This window comes from Gymnodraco acuticeps, unplaced genomic scaffold, assembly GCF_902827175.1.
Source record: "Gymnodraco acuticeps unplaced genomic scaffold, fGymAcu1.1, whole genome shotgun sequence".
Lineage (NCBI taxonomy): Eukaryota > Metazoa > Chordata > Actinopteri > Perciformes > Bathydraconidae > Gymnodraco > Gymnodraco acuticeps.
In genome coordinates, this window is record NW_022991375.1 from 3,820,410 (window position 1) to 3,841,796 (window position 21,387).

The 21,387-nt window shown below is 40.9% G+C and overlaps 2 protein-coding genes across 5 annotated transcripts in view; one reads left to right on the forward strand and one right to left on the reverse strand.

Annotated features, from left to right (window-relative positions):
* The window catches only part of si:ch211-193k19.2 (uncharacterized protein LOC100034574 homolog), a 1,126,861-nt gene that overhangs the window by 547,766 nt on the left and 557,708 nt on the right, over positions 1-21,387 (reverse strand). The gene's annotated exons all lie outside the window — the stretch shown is intronic.
* cunh18orf21 (chromosome unknown C18orf21 homolog) lies at positions 427-20,455 on the forward strand. 4 transcript variants are annotated; one of them, XM_034241023.1, is made up of 6 exons: positions 427-744; positions 7,036-7,058; positions 7,189-7,227; positions 7,372-7,592; positions 18,814-19,007; positions 19,327-20,455. In XM_034241023.1, the coding sequence occupies exons 1-6, from the start codon at positions 650-652 to the stop codon at positions 19,487-19,489; spliced, it is 735 nt and encodes a 244-aa protein (XP_034096914.1). In that variant the 5' UTR covers positions 427-649; the 3' UTR covers positions 19,490-20,455. The 4 variants fall into 4 exon arrangements, with proteins under 4 accessions (XP_034096914.1, XP_034096918.1, XP_034096915.1 ...); XM_034241027.1 differs by having other exon boundaries at positions 7,040-7,058; XM_034241024.1 differs by lacking the exon at positions 7,189-7,227.

Below are 21,387 nucleotides of genomic sequence, written 5' to 3' on the forward strand. Positions count from 1 at the left end.
TACTCTCCAAGAAATGATGACATCAATAAAGAGGAAGGTTGCAGCAAATGAATAACCGAATTACCTAATGTATCTCTGAAATGCTGTAATGAGTTAGTGTCTGACTTTTAACTTTAGGAAACGTTACTGCCTCCAAACTGTTATTAACCTAATTTGTGATTACCTGAACCTTACGTGCTTTGAAAGTGATCTTAAATAAGATCAAATTACAATATCAATAAAAACTACCATGATATAATCACATTTTTAAATAACTACTTTTGGTGTATTTGCTTTTACCTTGTTTAACCAATAGCCCAAATAGAAGAGCATGATATATTACATTATGCTACCTCAACGAACAAAACAGTCGCCCCGCAGTGTACCTCTTGTTTGACTCAATCTCCCACAATGCACCACGAGCAACGTCACAGTCTTGCGACCCAACGTGGATTTACAGCACAAGGTTTATCGAGATTCAAACGTACACATTTTTAACACGTATTGACCACTGCAGCTCCACTAGAGAGTGCGTGAATGTTATGTTATCCTCTATTCTCACCTCAGTGGTCAGTTTAACGTTTTTCAGAAGACGTTTTAACCTATGGTTTTAACACGTTGTTAGTGTCGCTCCAGTTCTCCAGGAGCCACTTCAGCACCCTGCATTCAAATGAAGTTTCATCAAGAAGGAAAAACAGTGGACTTCCTGTTGGACGCTTCCTTGTTGTATAAAGAAACATGCCCGGAGCTATCACGGTTCTTACTGTAAGAAACTTTGTTTAAAATCCTACATTAATTTCACTTTCACAGGTGCTGCTTTCTGTCGTGTATTGTTGTAATGGCAGCATGTAGCCGCTAGGTGGAGGAGCCGAGCAGTGTTAGCGGTGGACCTCCTGCCTGTAACTGTGTTTATATGGACGGCTGGAAACAGTATACTGATATGTTTAATTTTACTAACATTAGTTTATCCCAGAGTGGTATCTTTATACTTTCTATACTTTATCCTATTTTAATTCTGTAAATGCTAATAGAAAGAGCCAGTGGGAAAAATAAATGCTCTGATTTAACATTTAACTTTAGATTTCTTACCCTTTTAACTAGAATGTTCCTTTCCTGTTCACTCAGCATATATGGGAGTTAACGCTGAAATAGAAGAACCTTTCTCTAGTTACACACAGTATATTGTGATAATTCATTTTATAGACACTCACAAATTGAATAAAGATAGGTTTAACAAAATCACACACATTTAGGCTTTTCTTATATTGTAATTGATCATATGTGCTTGGTTTACTAGCATATATTAATGACTGTAACAGACCATCAACAGTATTAGAAAGCATATGTAACATATTTATTTGATACCTAGTGTTACACTATGTTTCAAGAGACCTGTCAATCAATTAAAGTGTAATAGCATTGCTCGTTTAACCCTTAACCACTGAAAGCTTATTATGTACAGTTGTTTGAGAACTAGTTTTTTCACCTTTTACATTTTAAATTTGAATATGGCTAGGTAATGTGTCACTGTATGCATATCACTCCTTTTGAAGACTTGCCCATATGAGGATAGGCAACATCCACTTTGTTGTTGGATCATTAGTGACTGATGAACATTCACAGCTTGGTGTATCAGTCTTTTTCCACCTCCACATTAAGTCTGAGTAATATTTGGCTGTTGCTTGATTACTGACTTTTTTCTTTGATGATGCCACATATTATTGTTGTTATACAAAATGATCTTCTTATTGTGAAGCATGGCTGTTTGTTTAGTTCCAGTGGCTATTCCCATTATACGATACCATATACTTTATTATCCCCGTAAGGACATTTGTTCTGGACTCCGCCCTGCAGTTCCGCATACATGTACATATACAAACATACGAAACACTAAAATACATACTCATACTTTCTTTAGCAGCGGCACCATGATCCTCTCAAAACATTTCATGACAATGGATGTCAATGCAACAGGCCTAACATCATTGTTTACCTTTGGACAAGGTTTTTTGGGAACAGGTGTTATTATTGATGTTTTCCAGAGGGTGGGGATGGTGTGAAGATCAACAGATTTTTTGAAATATGGGACACCATGATGTCAGTTCTCCTGCAAATGTTTTGGGGAGGAATGCAGAGATGCCATCTGACCCTGTGGCCTTGTGGTGGGCTTGAAAAGTGATTGGACCTTTTTAAAGGGTCAATCAGCACCCTTTCGTCCTGGTCAGTAGCAGAGATTGTCTCTAAGATGTCTATACATTCAGAGGAGAAGTCCTGGGTTTCAGATCTCATGTAAAAGTCATTCAGTTCATTTGCTTTTTGCAGGTCATCAGAGGTACAGAGAGTTTTTGTAGCTGGAGTCATATTTGTGATTGCCTTCATAGTGTCCCAAAGTTCCTTGGAGTTCATTTTAGAAAAGTGATGTTCCTTATGTCTCCTTCTAGCTTCTCTGAGCATGTGATTAAGCTCCTTTTGCACACATTTCAGTTGCGTTTCATCCCGGTTTTTAAAAGATATATTTTTACGATTGATTACGATTGATTATACGAGCTGGTTGTGCCCAGTGGCTCATGTGCAGTTGAATGGCCTGGGGGATTTTGTGCAGCATGTGTGAGCTATTGCAACCGATTAATTCAATTTAAACGTACTCTTATTAAATCATGTGTATTTTCACAGTGAGTTATATTTCATTGGTGAGGTCACAGCACCTTCCTAACAAGCTTAAACATGTGAACAAAACAGAGAACACTAAGTGCTGCAAGCAAAGACATTTCCTCTTATCATCGGGTAGGAGAGCAAACAGAACCTCGCCTCTTCTCTTTCATCTTTTGCAAGGTTGCCACAAGGTCTCATAAAAGTCTTTCCCAACTGCCTTTATCTAATAAGCCTCTGGTAGTCAAGTCTTTTCATCCTTTTTAGAATAAAACTAAAATAATTGATGCCGGTTCTTAAACTCCGTCATCATTCACAGTTCATTGCTTCAATTTGTTTTATGCCAAAGTGTATGTCTCTGATGGCGTATCCCACACATTGGTGATGATCTTATTGTGAGGAAAGTCAAAGCTGAATGTAAGTTCCGGATAACGCCACTTTAGTCTCTCTAGTGTGTGTGAGCCCTGCCACTCACAGGTGTGTCTGTGTGCTTTTCTCTATCATAATGTATATGGTGTTTTAATCCATTGAAGTGTGTTAAAGTGTGTGTGTGGACTTTGAGTTGGGTTTCAACCATGTCCCCACATCCTCCAGGTTGTTTTCATTTTCACCTGAGCCAGGAAATCTGTGGGTAGAACCATGAATGGAAATCAAAACAGAGGTTTTAACGGTGAAACCACAAGTCAGGGTCATTTTACGGATGTGTGCGAGGCCAGTGCTATTGAAATACATCGATCTATTCCCCAGATTTCCTGGCGATGGAGGAGCTGTGATTAATGAGAACATTTCGACCACATTTAGCCTAACTGTGACCAGCTGTCTAGCAGGCAAGACACGATTCTCAATGCTTGGACCAGTAGCTCAAAGACCTTGCTGGTTTCATGCCAAAGTGCCTGGCAGAGAAGACACAATAAGCAGTCACAGCAAAAACTGAAAGTGTGATGAGCTTATTGAATTTTGAATTTGATCTTCAGCCAGAGTGATAATATGGAAAGCATATCAGGAGGGAAATGAATGTAATGAAATAGAGTTCCAGATTGAGATCTTGGACGCAGTGGATTAGTTAACGGAGGGGAAATGAAAATGTTTTCGTCAGCATTGCTCAAATAGCTGGCATAAGGGTTGAGTGTGTGTTGAAAATGCTTTTAGTCCCAATGAACCGCAACTGTCTCTCCATGTTCCTCCGGGTCTTTCCAGCGCCTTCTCTTCTCCAGTTATGGTTTTGGTCATGCGTCACTGGAGTGTTTTGGTCGTGGGAGCGCGTCTGCACTCATAGACACTACTACACATATTTGTGGGAGATTGTGTTACTGCCTTCTGCCGCTGTCTTCACCTTCTGGCAGGCTGATTATTAACTAACGTGTTTTTGTTTGTGTTTGCAGGGCTACAATTGGTTAGTTGTTTTCTCAGTACAAAAATATAAATGTTGCCTTGCCGTAAAAGCGTTCATGAAATGATTCCAGGCGAATGTTTGTGACGGCCTGTTTGGTCCTTGTTTGTGAACTGACATGACTTTATTGTGGCTCAAGTCGCCCGACTAGTGAACCTGTTTTCCAGTCAATTCATAGTCATAGTTGTTTGTTTGGTAACTGGAACCGGACTGGTCTCATAACCAAAGTATGCAAGATGTCTGCTTGACAAACACACAGTTACTCAACTATTAAATAGCCTCAAGTGTTTTTGCTCAGCATTAAGCCCAGTTACATGCACTCTCAATAGAGACCATAACATCGTCTTATATTACCAATAAATCAATTATAATCTAATATTAGCCAATAGTATTGGAGTTCTGATACCAGTAGAGGTCTGTGTTCAGTGGACAATATTTAAAGCAGAGTAGGGCTCCAACTATTATTTTATTGATTATTTTTATTATCAAATGTTTTGACAGTTTTTTCTGAAATAATGTCACGTAAAATGTCAGAAAATAGTGGAAGAAATATCATTGTGGTTTCCCAAAGCCCAGGGTGGGATGTTCAAATCCTATCCTGAACCATGCTGTCATGTCATGTCTATGTTGTTTTTACTTTCACAAAAATAATGCAACATGAATGTGTTTAGCAGGTATAATGTTTAATATGTGTACCTCAGTTTCTTAGGCATAAGTTTAATGTGGAAGCCTGCTAATATTTGCTAATACGTACAAAACAAAGTACAGTTGAGGTCAATAGGAATGTCATTCGTTTTGCAGGTATGTTGTCATAAACCCAAGTATTAGGTACATTCATTACAATCCCTTATGTTGGCTATAAGTTAAAAATAACCAAACTTAACTTGACATAAATTATTCAATCAAGGGGCAATTATTACTTTTGTCAACATTTTTCACTAAATGTATTTTGTCCCAATGCCAACATCTTTTGAGACATGGTACATACTTTGTGTTCCTGTGTCTTACAGCCCCTCTCCGCTACGTCTACACACATGAAAGTGACTCTAGACTGTAAGAAACCTGCTGGCCTCTTTCTGTCACTTCCAGCTGATTAATAGGAACACTGCCAGACTATGCTGTAGTAGGATACAATATCTAGTGTTCACTAATTGTTGCTGAACACACCTCTAGCCGAGCCTGGCTGTTTGTGTCGAAATATTTTCGAGTTTAGTAGTTTTTCTTTTTTTAAATACAGCAGCAGTAGCACTGTTACCCTGATGGTAGCAATAACGTGTTCATAGTGCTTGTCATTGTGTGCTTTACCTCAGCTAGCGCTTCAGTCTCTAATTACATTATTACATTGTAGCCAACCCCCCCCCCTCAACCCTTTGGCATCTTTAAGTATCACTTTATGGCATCTCCCACTTATCAACAGTTCATGTGTAGGTCCCATATCTCCAGTCACCACAACTAAGTGTGCCCTTAAAAGGAGATGCATGACAAGTATGATAATTAGATCGGGGCAATGGAAGAGTTTATTTGCGGTGTGTAGTTCCTGAAAGCTGGTTTATCACTAGAGCAGCGGAATGAGAGGTTATGGGAAAACAACATCTGAAAAGTCCTCACAGTGGAGTCATCAGTGGTTTGTTCACAGCCTTGTCAGAGAGTTTGCTCCGTCAGTAGCATGAAGAATGTGTCCTTTTATGAAGTGTTTCTCAGTGGTGTCAAGTACAATTTCTGATTATTCCTGATGCAACTACCTCAGGAAGTGGCAGACATTTATATAAGCCAAAAAAGAAGAAAAGCTTTCTCAGCAACCATCAAAAGTGTTTTTGGGGAATCTTTTGATGCCTGTGAGTTGTTATCCATCCTCTGCGGAGCCACAATGCACCACGCCAGCCTCGAACAACTCCTCTTCATTTCCAGTGTTTTCCTCAGGGCTTCTATATAATATGACAGTTCTAAGTCACTGATTATTAAATTGTGGTGGATCGTGCGACGGTGACTCAGACTGTGTGAAAAGTGATGACAGATATGTAGTAATCCTTCTCCACCCACTTAACGTCATACAATACAATGCGCCATCTCAAATGTAGGGTGGTTAAGAAGGCTAGTGGAGAGCGTCAACAAAGCGCTGACAGCATACGCAGCTGCAGTCAGTGGGTCCAGATTAAAGTCGACCCCCCGCCCCCTCCTCTCCGTGAACAGCCAGCCCCTTTTCCTGCCACACGTGCAGCTGGACAGTACAGTTCCTCTCATTGATTCAAGCTCAGGGCTAATTTAGTGGGACTTAGCAGTAGCTTAGTTTGAATATTTGCAGGAATATCTCATTGCATGCTTTCCAAAGTTGAAGGCAGCCTAGTGGTCAATGGGTAGCTCTGTAGTGGGGGGGAATAAAATGGTGTGGACATTTGCCTTGTATTGTTTTGGACAGGCCGGATGCTTTCCACATTGCTAATGGGGAATATTTGTTGGTCACAAGCTGTTTTCCAATGTGTTTATGTTCATGTATTTTAACAGCATTGTTATCTGTCAGTTCCTTTCAGCAGAGTCATACATTGAAAGCTACGTGGAACTAAATTAGTCCAAGTATCCTTTCCCTATTACATTACCTTGTTAACAGTGTCAAAGGCTGTTATGCAAATTTAAAAGGGCATTTTTTAACAAACACATTTGCATGTTGACTTATATATAAATGCTTTTCCAAAGAGAACCAAAAACTTTTTTAATCTAAGTTTTACTTTATTTAATTCTTTATATTTATATTTTTTCTTTATAGTAAAAATGCTATATACAAAAAGATATTAAGATGAAATACAAAATCTAAATAAAAAGAGGTTTGTCCCACGCGTCTTAAAATCAATTGTTCTCATGGAAGCTAGACTTTTTCTAGTATTTCTTTTTGTATTTTCGATTTAAAAAATCTTATAAAACATGCTGAAAAAAGTTAGATCAAATTAAATCACAGTATTCTTGTCTGGTATAAAAAGCATCCGTTCAAAATATCTGATCTAGTCTCTTTTTTTCCTCCCTAGGCAGTGTCCTGTGAAGGCTAATGGTAAGTAAAGAGAACACCTCCTGGATGAATCTGACTTCTGAATTACAATGTTTGTTCTGTTTTCATTTCTGCATGTTGTCGTGCGTGATCACCAGCTTGTCTCGGTTGATAAATCTCACCTTACCCACAGCCAAACACACCGAGTCAGCCAGATGTAGCAGTCTGCCTGGTGGGAACACACACACACACACACACACACACACACACACACACACACACACACTCACAGAGGTACATGCCAAACAAAGCCACATCAGTACTAGGTAGTGGTGCTATTTAGTGTTCACACTGTCTCTCTTTCTCTTTTTCTCAGAACAACGGAAGCACGGTCCCTCCACTCTGCTGCAGAACACTTCCATGTGTCAGTACTGTTATCAGTGGCTGCATCCAAACAATTACCGGATGCGACTTCGACCAAAACGGCGTCCGTCGGCACGGGTGCAGAGTGTCCTGCGCAGGAAGGCCCGGGGCAAACGACTCAGCCTGATGCAGAAAGATTTGCTGCAACGCTTCCAAAAGTCCTCCTCTGTACTGGTGAGAACACAAAACACTACAACTCTGCAGAACACTCAGTTATGTATTGCACTGCACTGCAGCATAGAGTCCTTGCAGAGAAACACAGGGGCATATTCCTGAATTGTATCCTCAGCTGCAGTGGTGTTGAACTAAGTTAAGAAGACTCTTTGACCTCCGACCTTCGAAGCAGGAAAGACAAAATCATATCCCAGGGGTGCAACATTTCTTATAAAATCATTGATTATCGTGACAAAACAAGCCCTGCATTGTCTCCTAATGTATTGTCTCCAGGCGTTGTTGCTATATAGATTTATGGACTCATTCGTATTCATTCCACAGAAAGTGCCTGGTTTCATTATGGTGCTCCACTCATCATTGCAGTCTTTACAGTAGTCCCATTATGCTTAACTGTAAGATAACTAATGTTTCCAGACAGTGCTTTGTCAACACTCAGCCTGCTCCCTCCCACAGCCCTATAAAGTGTTGCAGTATTCCCTTTTGACTGCCCTCTTAATGGATGGCACCAGAATGGAAAGCTTTTTCTTTTTTATTAGGGCCAGCACTCACCCACTCTACTGATAAGGACATTGGTTGTGGAGTTTGTGGTGATAGGGTCATTCCCCCCCGACATCAGAGAGCACTCATAGGAGAGAATCAGGGAAGAGCTCCTCTGGTGAGCTGACATCAGCCCTAATGAAGAGCTCTAGTGGAAATGCTGCTGCCTCATTAAAAATCCGTTTGGGTTCATTTAACATGCAGGTATTCATGCAGGCACTGTGAGCCCACAATCAGCTATATCAGCTGACTCTGAGGGCAAAGAGGAAGACAGAGATGGAGAGAGGGAGCACGCTTAACAAGGGAAGTGAGAAAAGTGGACGAGAATAACAAAGGAAACATAAAGGGTGAACAAAGGAAAAAGTTAGAAGGCAGATAGCTAAGAGAGGTGAACAGAAGAAGTCAAATGATGGACTGTAAGAGAAAAAGTAATCTTGTAACACAATTTTGGTTTAAAGAAGTGGCTATGTGCGTATTCCTGTTCTTCTTTTGTGGACTGGAGTTAAGGTCAAATCCAGGTCTGATAGGGAAGTCATCTGGAGAAAAAAAGATTTGAGAAAATATTTACATTGAGGATGTATTTCAGCGAATAACATATTTCCAGTAATACACAGTTACAATTATAATTACGTTTTCCAGAGGCCCCAGATTACCCTAAATATAATGATATAGCTACAAGGCATTTTGTTAGACACCCCCGTGTTGTAGAATCAACCTTGAATCTTGAAAATCAATATAATAGTGCGTACATTTGCCCTGTTAGCAGTTTTAGGGCATATGTCACACCTTGGCAGTTCTAGTGCTAAATCGGTGTGGCTTAGTCAAACATAACTGTGTCGTCCCCTGAAGGCCTCTCTACAGAAACACATCGGGACTGAGCACCTCTCCTCTTACTTATTTGTAAACAATGTTTTCGTCATGACTTCATCATTGCATTACTTCCTAGTAAACCAATACATCCTGAGCTTGTGCTCTGAGGTATTTTTACCCTCTGTTTGCTCGGGTCACTTGACTGTCATGTACTCTGGGTTCAAGGGGCAACGAGTTCTGCAGTGGTGTGATAGTGAGCCCTAAAAATGCAGAGCGGTGAGATAAGAGGAGGAATGTGGACTGCTTTCCTATCGTTGTCTCCGTGGCTGTTTGCTGATGAACAGAGCACAACAAACCAGACATGGAGAGGAGCCTGAATGAGATCCACTCGTCTCCTTTTAAAGAAGCAAGCGGGGTAGTTAGGATGACTGGATAAGCCAATGTATAAGATTTTTTTTTAAATCGTCAAAGTTGTTCTTTACAGTCTACAATGTCCACAGACTGGAGAATGGTTTCAGTAACATAATGTGTGCCGCAGCGACCATGAACCCGTAATAATATTCTTTCTTTGTTTTATTCTTGTATTGTTTTATTACAGTGTGCTAGAGTCGAGTGTTTTGGCTGTGTACACATAGTGGTCTGCCCTTCTTACTGTTAGTCACGTTACATCTACAGGAAGTAATGAGAGATGTATTGGAAGAATAATCAAAACATGCTGTTCTATAAATGTATTGTCACATTCATGCCATGTTGTGTGCAGGACGAAGCTGTCGTTTATTCAGAACAAGGTGTGAGTATTTGCAGAAATCCATGTTTGCTTGTGTTCTCAGTCTTCTTCCAAGTGTCAAAACAGTTCTATGGAATCTTTTATGGGAGGGGTTGTGGGAAGTTTTGAAGAGCTAATTGTTATTATGAATGTTTTTTTTAAATCTATTTTGATTAGTTTAAGTAGTTACTCCAGGCCAAGTTGCATTATAAAGTATTTCAAGCTTTTGTGAGTAAATTGTAGTCTTCCCAACAATATGTGTAGTACTGTAATAGGGATATTAATGTTAACATATCCCTGCCTGAACAAAAATAAATCATGCACATGACCAGTATAATATTCCCCTTCATACACATGGGTGGTGTGCCGTCCCTCGGGGTGTAAATCCCCTTCATTTCACACCATACTGCTCTCCCTTTAGGACGTATGTGTGTGTCGCCCGCTGGGTGGGATGTCATATGCTTTCCTCAGCTCTGTGAAGCGGTGTCTTTAGAGGTATTATAAATCAGCCGTGTTTATGCATGCTGGGCAGGTTATCTAGCAATGGCTCTGGAAATACGTTGGATTGTAGCTCCACCAGAGAAGCAGAGACTTAAATGGAGCGAAACATAGGGCATACGTCTCCTCCTCTGTTCTTCTGTTCTTCTGTTCGTGAGCCTAGATTTATGCTTTCCAACGGAGTTGTTCGTTACGTAGTTTAGGTCTTTCCTGAACATGTACAATATTGTTGTTTTAGATGGGGAATTTATGCCTTGTTTTTAACTTAACAGTTACTTACTTTGGCAATAAAAAGTGATGCTAGTAGCTCCCGGAAGATTAACTGTTTTAGAGAACTGAATATGTTTACTGAATGTGCAGTCACGATGCCTTCTCAACACTCGATGCCTTCTCAACACTCGAAACCCTTGATGGAGCTTGTAAAACAACACTTGTTTTTCTCTGAAAACAACATTTGCTTTCAGAATAACAGATAAACCAGGCAGGATAAAAACAAATCAACAGTACATAAGAGGTTGAAAAACCTTTCCCTTTTCCCGTAAGGGCCATTTCTTCCTGACGTAAGTCATCTCTCTGTGTGATTTATGTCACCACTTCTCTGACCTCACTGGCCACCTCTCATGCTCTCATTCACTCTTCTTCTGTTGCCGTTTCCTCCCTCTTGTGTTTTACCTCAACTCTTCTACCTGACCGCCCCTCTCACATTAATCTTAATCTTTCTTCTCTCCTCCTTCCATTCTTGGCCATCTCTTCACCACATCGCTCTGTCATATGTAACTTTCCTGGAGTTATGTTGTTGGAGAATGTGCCTCATAGGGGGATGACAGGAACCAGGAGACAGAGATGTCTGGCTGTTTCTTCGCCTCTGTTTTCTCTCAGGGAACACCAAAAGCTCCGCCGAGGGTTTGGAGGCCTCGACGTTGGGCAGCGAGTGACAGGATGACAAGATGGGGACATGTTTGGGAAAAGAAAGGCCAGGAGGGAATCTGCAGCAGTGCTAGTGGCCTTGAGATACAAACACAGCAGACTTGCTGGAAAGAAGACACTCACTCATGTCTCACGTGTTTAGCGATTTAACAAAGTCTACGTATTTTAAGCAAGTTAACACAAATACAAAAGCAGCAGCAGTCGTGGGAAGTCAGTGCCAGCTGGGACTGTCATGATTCCTTGGAAGGCTACACACACACAAGCCTTGCATAGTGATGCGCTGTCATCATGTCTGTAACCCAGCTTAAGGCTTGTTGCAGCTCCAGAACAACATGTCATCTGTCAATAATCCTTTTCAATGAGTTGCCTAGTCACTATTAAAAGCCTGCTCTCTAACTTGGAAATGGCTCCTATAGGCTCTAATGTGAGTTGGCATAGGTGTCAAGGTTTGGAAGCCGCCACTGTTTGGCTTTCTGATCCTCACTTAGCAATATATTTACAGCATATTGCTCCTGTAACTGATTCTGACTGATGTAAGAACATTATTGTCATTCAACACATATCTGCTGTAAAGCCACACTTGTGCCATTAGTTCCCTTTTATATTGTCCACAGAGGAGCTCCAAATCTAACAGCTACACCCTGAAGCACAGCTGCTCCACCCAGGGACAGATGCATAAAACCGTGGCACCACTAAAACTGTGGACCAACAAATGATATACAAACCAAAATATGCATATGCATTATTTATGTCTTTTGTCAGATGTATACATGCCTGGATCTATTTAATACATCTCAATTGTGTGCATAAGCCTGCCTCCAGACAAGTGGCTGCCTGCAACATCACGGCCGGCCTCGTATTGATCCCCAAGCTGCTCTCCTGCTCTCGGCTCTATGGTGTTGTATTGATGTGTTCTCAAATCACTTTCACTCACACACTGCTGTATATGTGTGCTTTAGATCGCATGCATATCGAGCCTTTAGAAAACTGCCACGACAAATATTCAATTAAAAGGCACTTTTAGGCCCTGAATTCTGTCACTCACTGTTACTCTACTCATATATTGCTCCTGGGTCGTGTCGGTCAGCCTGGGTCGAGTTAATCAACCCAACCTGACCCCCAGCCACAGAGAGTGAAAGGCAGGAAGGGAGGTATTTATGGAGCAGGGGCTATTAATAGAAGAAAGGGTCCATTTGTGGAATTTATTTATGTGGGTCTGTGTGTGTTTGTAACCCTATTTGGCACGCAACTTTTCTTTTGATTCCCAGAGCCAATGTTACATGCAAGAGTAGTCACACGCTTTAAGCACGCATGGCACAGGGTGGCAGAAATATATACAGACCAGCAGAAGCAATGATTTCTGTGTTCATAAATTCAGATGTATCCTCTGAAGTGTCTCTAATCTTCTTACCTGACACAACATCTGATTTCCCACGTGGCCAGCTGGGCACAGCTTTAGCTACATGAGACAAAGCTGCAAAATCTCAGAGTTGTTGTGTTGTGAGATATCTTGGACTCTTTTGTTCCTCCTACTTGTTTCCCTATGCGTTCAGGTACACTTACATAGGATGCATGTCTTATTTGAACACTTTATTTTAAATCAAAGTGTTGCTGTTGATTGGTCGGCGTGCTGGAAAGCCTTGACTGCCTAAAAAACATTCGCTCACACCAAGAGATGTATTATCTCTTTATAATGGATTTTGAAGTGGGCTAGTTAGCGAGGTATATATACGATTTCATGCTGTTTTTATTTTAGGATTCAAGGGATGAACAGCACATGCTGGTATTTCACACACTTTGCATCATTATTTCAAAGGTCGTCACGCCCTGTGTGTAAAGGGCAATTACCATTTAGCTCTGGAACCGACCTTTACTATTATCCCCATGTGTAGGGGATGAAGATTAAATGTATCTGTGACTTTTTCTTTCTGTAGAAGCACTGTTGGATTGCCATGGATTCACTTTACAGAAGTCTTTATTCTGTTAACGGTTTTTTTCTTGGAGTCTGTTATATCAGTGCTTCGGAGCAAGTCACTTCAAACATGTGGGGCTACTAGTGGTACACGAAACAGCAGCAGGTCATTCTGCTTTTGTTTGTTTCACTTCACTATGGCGCTCACGCTCCTGTCCTCTAAGCTGTTGTTTCTTTACTTTCAGCTGATAAATCATCTGAGTTCAAACAAGTACAATCTAAGCTCCATTCATAACCTGTAAACAAACAGTTCTTGTTCGAGTATTGGCTACCAGTTTCCTGTTGATATTTGATCAGATGAAACTGTAATGATCTGCTGGAGGAAATTGGGTAATTGCAGCAGGAAATAACAGGTGAGGAAAGGGTTCTAAATGAAAGTAAACACAGTGGACTGCTCATCACAACAAATACAAATAAATTGAGGTGGATAGACAAACAGGAATGAGGGGGAAATCTGAGCTACGCATTTGCACATGTTTGAATAGCTGCGTTGCTGCATGGATTTGACCCAAAGAAAAGCCTGCAGACAGTTTGTTCCCGTATGATGTGTTTTTGACAGCTTTACCATCTCCAGCTAAAATGATCTTTAGTGGATTAAAAACAGCTGCTCCAGCTTAATCTGCACCGTCAACATAGCTGCTTTGAGTTTTTACGACTTGTTCTTCACAACGATTGTAATCACAAATGGTTTGCTAAGTTCAGAAGAGTTGTTTTAACTTTGGAAGCGATAAATAGTTTGATGAATAGGCTTCTCCCGTTACATGTTCTCTTCCAGTATGAAGCTTCATCTACTGACAGAAACGTTTGCCTATTTAGGAGTTAGAAACACATTTGTGATGACATCAGTATTCAGTTATACCTTTTTAATATGAGGGAAAATAAAATGTAGACAAGTCTATCACCAGCAAACATTTCTTACAATGATCACAATGTCCTTATTATACTTTACATCAGCTTTGGGTCATTAATCCAACGTTATTTAAATAGTTTCATTCATACATCAATGACAACTCCAAGTGCTGAACATTCAAAAATAAAAAGTTTAATGATTTAAAAATATATTTATTTAAATGAATACAAACATTTAATGACTGAAAATATAATAAAACTAATAACAGGATAAATAGCAGGTTAAAAAAAAGTGTTTCTTTTAAAGATATCCTCGCCCTGCTTCTTTTATACACTGAACAAAAATATAAATGCAACACTTTTGTTTTTGCTCCCATTTTCATGAGATGAACTCAAAGATCTAAAACATTTTCTATATACACAAAATAACCATTTCTCTCAAATATTGTTCACAAATCTGAAAAAATCTGTGTTATACCCATAGACTGTATATATAAAGGTTATACCTCATTCACACCAACGCAACTCCGGTTCAAGCTCCGTGCTAGAGCTTTTCAGGTTCAGAACCGGTTCTTCGGTTTAGCGGAAGCTCTTTTCACACCGCCCAGAGTCCGACTGGTGCTGCGTCATTGCGTCATCGTTTGCGTCATGACGTAATCGTTTGCGTGCCTGCTTCATAAAGCCAAACCCATGGATGTATAAGGCCAAACCGCACGGAAACCCCTCACAGCTGACACCGACAACAACAACAATGGCCGATTGTGCTCCAGCTTCCTCTGTACCTCTTCGGAAGACCAGATTCCCAGTAGGTAGCTGGTCTCTTCAGTGGACCACTGCTGCTTGTTAAGTTTCTCCATCGTTGTGTACAAACTGGATACAACGCCGGCTTTTTGTTGTTGTTCAGGAGTTGATCCCGCCCCTACCCCCGCCTCGACGTAAGCGGTGCTTTTGCTCTGGCCGGACAATTTTTTGGTGCTTGAAACGAACCGGATTCCGGAGCTAAGAGGCTGCTCCGCTGCGGTGTGAAGAGGAAAACCCGGTGCTTTTCAAGCTCCAGCTCCGAACCGGCCCTGAAACACCGTTGGTGTGAATGAGGTAATAGTGAGCACTTCTCCTTTGCCGAGATAATCCATCCCACCTCACAGGTGTAGCATATCAAGATGCTGATTAGACAGCATGATTATTGCACAGGTGTGCCTTAGGCTGGCCACAATAAAAGGCCACTCTGAAACGTGCAGTTTTGCTTTATTGGGGGGGGGGGGGTCTGGGGGGGTCCGAAAACCAGTCAGTATCTGGTGTGACCACCATTTTTCTCACGCAGTGCAGCACACCTCCTTCGCATTGAGTTGATCAGGTTGTTGATTGTGGCCTGTGGAATGTTGGTCCACTCCTCTTCAATGGCTGTGCGAAGTTGCTGGATATTGGCAGGAACTGGAACACGCTGTCGTATACGCCGATCCAGAGCATCCCAAACATGCTCAATGGGTGACATGTCCGGTGAGTATGCTGGCCATGCAAGAACTGGGATGTTTTCAGCCTCCAGGAATTGTGTACAGATCCTTGCAACATGGGGCCGTGCATTATCATGCTGCAACATGAGGTGATGGTCGTGGATGAATGGCACAACAATGGGCCTCAGGATCTCGTCACGGTATCTCTGTGCATTCACAATGCCATCAATAAAATGCACCTGTGTTCGTCGTCCATAACATACGCCTGCCCATACCATAACCCCACCACCACCATGGGCCACTCGATTCACAACATTGACATCAGAAAACCGCTCACCCACACAACGCCACACACGCTGTCTGCCATCTGCCCTGAACAGTGAAAACCGGGATTCATCCGTGAAGAGAACACCTCTCCAACGTGCCAGACGCCATCGAATGTGAGCATTTGCCCACTCAAGTCGGTTACGACGACGAACCGGAGTCAGGTCGAGACCCCGATGAGGACGACGAGCATGCAGATGAGCTTCCCTGAGACGGTTTCTGACAGTTTGTGCAGAAATTCTTTGGTTATGCAAACCGATTGTTGCAGCAGCTGTCCGAGTGGCTGGTCTCAGACGATCTTGGAGGTGAACATGCTGGATGTGGAGGTCCTGGGCTGGTGTGGTTACACGTGGTCTGCGGTTGTGAGGCCGGTTGGATGTACTGCCAAATTCTCTGAAACGCCTTTGGAGACGGCTTATGGTAGAGAAATGAACATTCAATTCATGGGCAACAGCTCTGGTGGACATTCCTGCTGTCAGCATGCCAATTGCACGCTCCCTCAAAACTTGCGACATCTGTGGCATTGTGCTGTGTGATAAAACTGAACATTTCAGAGTGGCCTTTTATTGTGGCCAGCCTGATTATTGATTATTGCACACCTGTGCAATAATCATGCTGTCTAATCAGCATCTTGATATGCCACACCTGTGAGGTGGGATGGATTATCTCGGCAAAGGAGAAGTGCTCACTATCACAGATTTTTTCAGATTTGTGAACAATATTTATGAGAAATGGTTATTTTGTGTATATAGAAAATGTTTTAGATCTTTGAGTTAATCTCATGAAAAATGGGAGCAAAAACAAAAGTGTTGCATTTATATTTTTGTTCAGTGTATGTGTGCAGCAATGTTAATAACGTAATATATATTTTGGAAATGTTGTCAAATTGATACAAGTAGGAATCCTTTATCATCTCATTTTCTACAATCATCATGTTTTCTACATGGATTTGTATCTACATATCTTTCATACTATTCATTCTTCTTGTTTGAAGATGCTTAAGTCTGGTGTTTCTATCCTACAAAGTAAATGTTGTTTGCAAACACTGATGTGACTATTTCAGTCCAGTTTGTGTAACAGCTTCGTCACTGACGGAGCAGCAGAGTGCCGGCTGTCCCACAGAGCAGTCGAGCCTTCCTACAGAGCATTGGTCAGCCCTCTTCTGAGCCCCGCCCCTCTGCAAAGATAGGTGGGTCAGTTGCTGGGCTGGTCTTTATAAAGCTGGACATGCATGCTCGTTTAGTGCACACTTCACACAAGTTCGAATAGAAAGACTGAGGAACTCATTACTCCCGCTTCATAGAAACCCAACTCTCAGACACCTGTCAGAATCTGAAATGGCTACCTTCGTGTCGGTGAGTTTTCCATCTCTTCAGCATTCAGGGCTGTCAACAGCTTGGCTCACACTTGCTGACCTCTTGGTCTGTTTTGCCCTGTTTTGAATCTTGTGCAACTTTGGAGGGCTTGTGTCAAAAGTGGGATTTAAGTTTCTACAGGTTACAGAGTTGCAGAAGAGCCATTAACACTTTGTCCTGCATTTTTCTACAGTGAGGAAAGGACACTTTTTCAAGAGCTTTGTTATTTGCTAGAGTTTGTTTAATATTCTGCAGCCCTGTAGCTTGCACTCGCGCTCATCACTGAGAAGATTTGATTGCCTCCTAGTTGTTATTGTCGCTTGATCTTATAGTTGCGTCTTAGTTGTAAATCTGTGGCTGAAAGTAAAGGAGTCTTTGTGGCAATAACCATAGCTGCTGTTTTTATAATGTTTTTAGATTTTCTTTAATTTGTCTCAGTCATATTGTAGCTACATGCACGCTCTTTTTTTTATTGGGTTAGTCAGGAGTCTGGAATGCCAATTACTGTCTTTAAGCATGAGGGTCTCATGAGCAGCTGGGTCTCGTCACTCTCATAAGTGTCTGAGCTCTTCGCCAAATATAGGGTCTTGTGTAATCTGTGTTAGGAAATTGCTTGGAATGTGTCGTGCAAGGCGCAGTTAAGTGTGACTGGCGTGCTAAAGTAATTCATGTAAAAAAATTGGTTTGTAGAGATTAAAGTTGCAACAGACAACTTTTCAGCTTTCCCCCATGTTGGCGCCGCTGCAGAGAGACATGATTCAAAAAGAGCAAGAAATACTTTCCTGCTCAGAGTAATCGCTATCCACTGCTCTTCTCTTGTTTACCTACTTTTGGAGCTTGTATTCATTTGATTATTTGAAAAGAGTAGGAAACATTTTGCAGGAAATAGTTTTTTGTTTTTAGGGTTTTGTGCCATGAATTCAGCCTTCCTTTTCCTGGTATCTGGTTTTGTTAGAAATGCATAGTGAAGGAACCAATCTATCATTCACTATCCATTACACTCGGCAATCAAAATTAACTTCATAATGATAATTGTTTGCGGTGCATTTTTTGCTAATTTTAGCAAAAAATGCACCACTCTATCGCAACTTAAATTAAAAAAGTTGGCTGACAGCTGTTAAAGTACCTATAGCTTGAATAGGTGAAACTGCCTGGCAACAGCCCCCCACCCACCCTCTCAAAGGCTAAGTAAATGTTTCCCATCCCGCTTGAACTAATCCAGCTATTTTCATATCTGTACAAACATTGAAGGGTAAGATAATTTTGGGGATGATTGGCAGGGCCAATGGGAAGAGCCTCAGCTGTCAAGCAAATCATTTTCTAAATTGTTACACGTCGTGAATTTGCTTCATGGACCCCACAGTGAACTATTCCTATGTGTCTGATGTCTGTGAGACTTTAGGCTGCTCATTGTCCCGGGGTGAAGAAGCCCCTCTGACTGCAGACCCTTCCCCGGCTCTCTGTGTTCCTGAAGGCTTTCTGTTGCTGCGATCAATCCAGACTAAGTCGCAATAAACTCTTGTGTGTCCCACAGAAATACAGATAGATGTGGCTGTACTGGGTTTGATGAAAAATAAAAAATGACAAACGCTTTATCTTCCCTCACTTAGAATGACATCAGTTGGTAGATAAACTGCTATCATACAACAACAGCTGATATGCCTTCACCTGGCAACCTTATTATATTTGAGAGGAATTTGTATTCATGAATATGTTCCTTTTCTCTCCCCAGATGGCAACCTGCCACACTTGTAATCAAACGTCCAGACACAGAGGAATGAACAGGGAGTTTTTATCTGGCCTCGCGAAGACCCACAGCACGCCAGGGAGCGTGGGCAAATACAAGACCCCCCAGTCTACCCACAGAGCCAACATGCCTACCCCCAAGACTCCCGGCAAAGACAAGACACCTGTTCACACACCTAGGTAAGTTATTTTAAGGTGGATCTTATTAATATCCTCAGAGCTAAAGTTCAGGATATAACCTTCCTCGACTAAACTTGTTAGGTGTCACAGACATTCGAGAGGATGCTGTGTCAGGCCCATTAGCTTTTTGAATGATTATGTTTCATTAAGAGAACTGCAGCTAGCTGTAAGGGTGCTACGTGCTGGTATCCATGCTTGCCAGATCATATACTTGTTGACGCACACTTTTAACTTTTCCTGCCGACCAACAAAATCTCAGATTTCTCTAATTTACCTCTTCTCTCCTCTCCCTTTCCCAACTTTCTCCTTCTCTCTCCAGGTCTTCCAGCTCCTCTAACACCTCAGGGTCAGGCTCATCTGCCTCCAAGACTCCCTCTAAACCTAAGAATTGGGTTGTGCAGCGTCTCAGCAAGATACTCATGCGAGAAGACAACCCGGACAAGAAGAAGGGGGGCTTGAAAGATTTTCTCTCCTCACTCTGAGCGTCTCTTTTGTCTTTTTTGTCGACTCTTGAAAAAACATGGGGTAAGACCCACGTTTGTAACCCGTTAACGCCAAAGGCTAAAGGGAAACTTTATTTTCCGAGCCGGTGTGTGAAGGGTTACAGTCTGCCCACCTACACAACTATTGCCGGGCTGTTTGGAATGGCACTCCTGGTATCCTGAATGTATCAACTGAGAGCTCTGGCTGGCTATTTCAGCTTTACATCAGGGTTACTGCTGAGCCAGTTGGAGGAGAATGCTTTTATTCTAACTCAGCACAAGACTCTTAAAATCTCCTAAACTGGGGATGTTATTTTAAGGGCAATGTTTGAGGAATTATTCAGTATTTATCAAATAGCTTAAAACCCACAGGAACTGTGGTCTGTGGGTGGAGTTTGGCATGGAAAGCTGGTTTACATGCCAATATCTTTTTTTTTTCTCAATGAAATATGTATATAATACATATATATAAAACTGTTTTGTATTCATGTTTACTTGATGTCTAATCTTTTGTATTTGAATGTATTTACTTTCTTTCTTTTGTATCCAGTGGGGAGATGTTAAGTATTTACTTGACAAATGTATATGTCAATGCAAATGCATGACATGATAGGAACTGTGCACAGTCACCAGGGAAGATGTTTGTAATTATCATCTGACATGGGACTTGCTGTTTACATTGAATAGGCACTCTGCCTTAACCTGTACAGAGAGACTTATAGACAATCAGTATTGTCAATGCTTAACATTTTATTTTAATATTTTCTTTGGTTACATGTTTTTGAAAGGTTACTCTTTTCATCTTTTTGTAAAGAGCAGGGATTTGGATACATCTTCTTTTGTCGTACTGCCTGATTACCTTTTCCATTAGCTGTTGAATGTACATGTGTTTGAATCCTGAAATACCTCACATTTGTATTCCACCTACACTGTGAATCACTCAAATAAAACCATCTTAGTCTGAAACCTTTTCCAATTTTCTGTGAAATGAGTGCTAGAAAATGTATTTTACTGCAGCTTCAGTCTTAGAGTTTATATTAATGTCTGCAGATATAGATGTAAGGCTATAATTAATCCAGCTGCATGTACTTGGGGTATATGGGGGGGTCTTTACACTTAGGATAGATCTATATTACTATCCAAGAAAATGATTGTGCAAAATATGTAAAAGAAAAACATACAAACGTAAATTAAAGTAGAACAATTTACATATAAATCTAATGAAAGTACAAGCAAAACATGACTTGTACATCATTAATAAATATATACTAAATTATACTATACTATATATATACTGGCAAGTTATTTGTGAATTAACCAATGGATCAAGTCATTTTAGCCATAATAAAAATGATTGTTGTTCTTATTGATTATATTTTCTATTATTAATCTGCAAAGTCATGAGTACATAAAGTTATAAAATAAATGTAACTATAAACTATATTGGAATATAGTAAATGGCCACAAATTATAATGTTCAAGTACAAGTACCTCAATATTATACAGTACACTTCTTGAGTAAATCTACTGTTACTTAAAGGTAGGGTAGGTAAGAATGGAGAAACCAGCTTGAGTGCGCTAGAAAAAATCAGTCCTTTCCTTCAGACATACAGAGCCTCTCCTGCACATGACCAATGAGGGCACGAGATGGAAGGCTGACAGGCAGGTAGGCCATCCAGTTATTTTAGCCGGGACGGCTAATAATTGGTCAAAGCATTTATTGTCAAAGCATTTAATGTATTAAAAACACTTTTTGTTATATTCCATAGAATATAACAAAAAGAGTTTCTGAAGTGAATTACCTACCCTACCTTTAATGAATGAAAGCTAAGACATGTGAATAGAAATGTTTATTTTAGTGCTCTAAAGTAACTATTTGCCAACCCTAATGTTTATTT

Excerpts from the sequence above, each read along its gene's own strand:
- cunh18orf21 (XM_034241023.1), top strand. The coding sequence starts at position 650 with ATGAAGTTTCATCAAGAAGGAAAAACAGTGGACTTCCTGTTGGACGCT. Across the intron at positions 7,228-7,371 it reads CAGATGTAGCAGTCTGCCTG|AACAACGGAAGCACGGTCCC; the intron begins GTGGGAACACAC and ends TCTTTTTCTCAG. Across the intron at positions 7,593-18,813 it reads AAAAGTCCTCCTCTGTACTG|ATGGCAACCTGCCACACTTG; the intron begins GTGAGAACACAA and ends TTCTCTCCCCAG.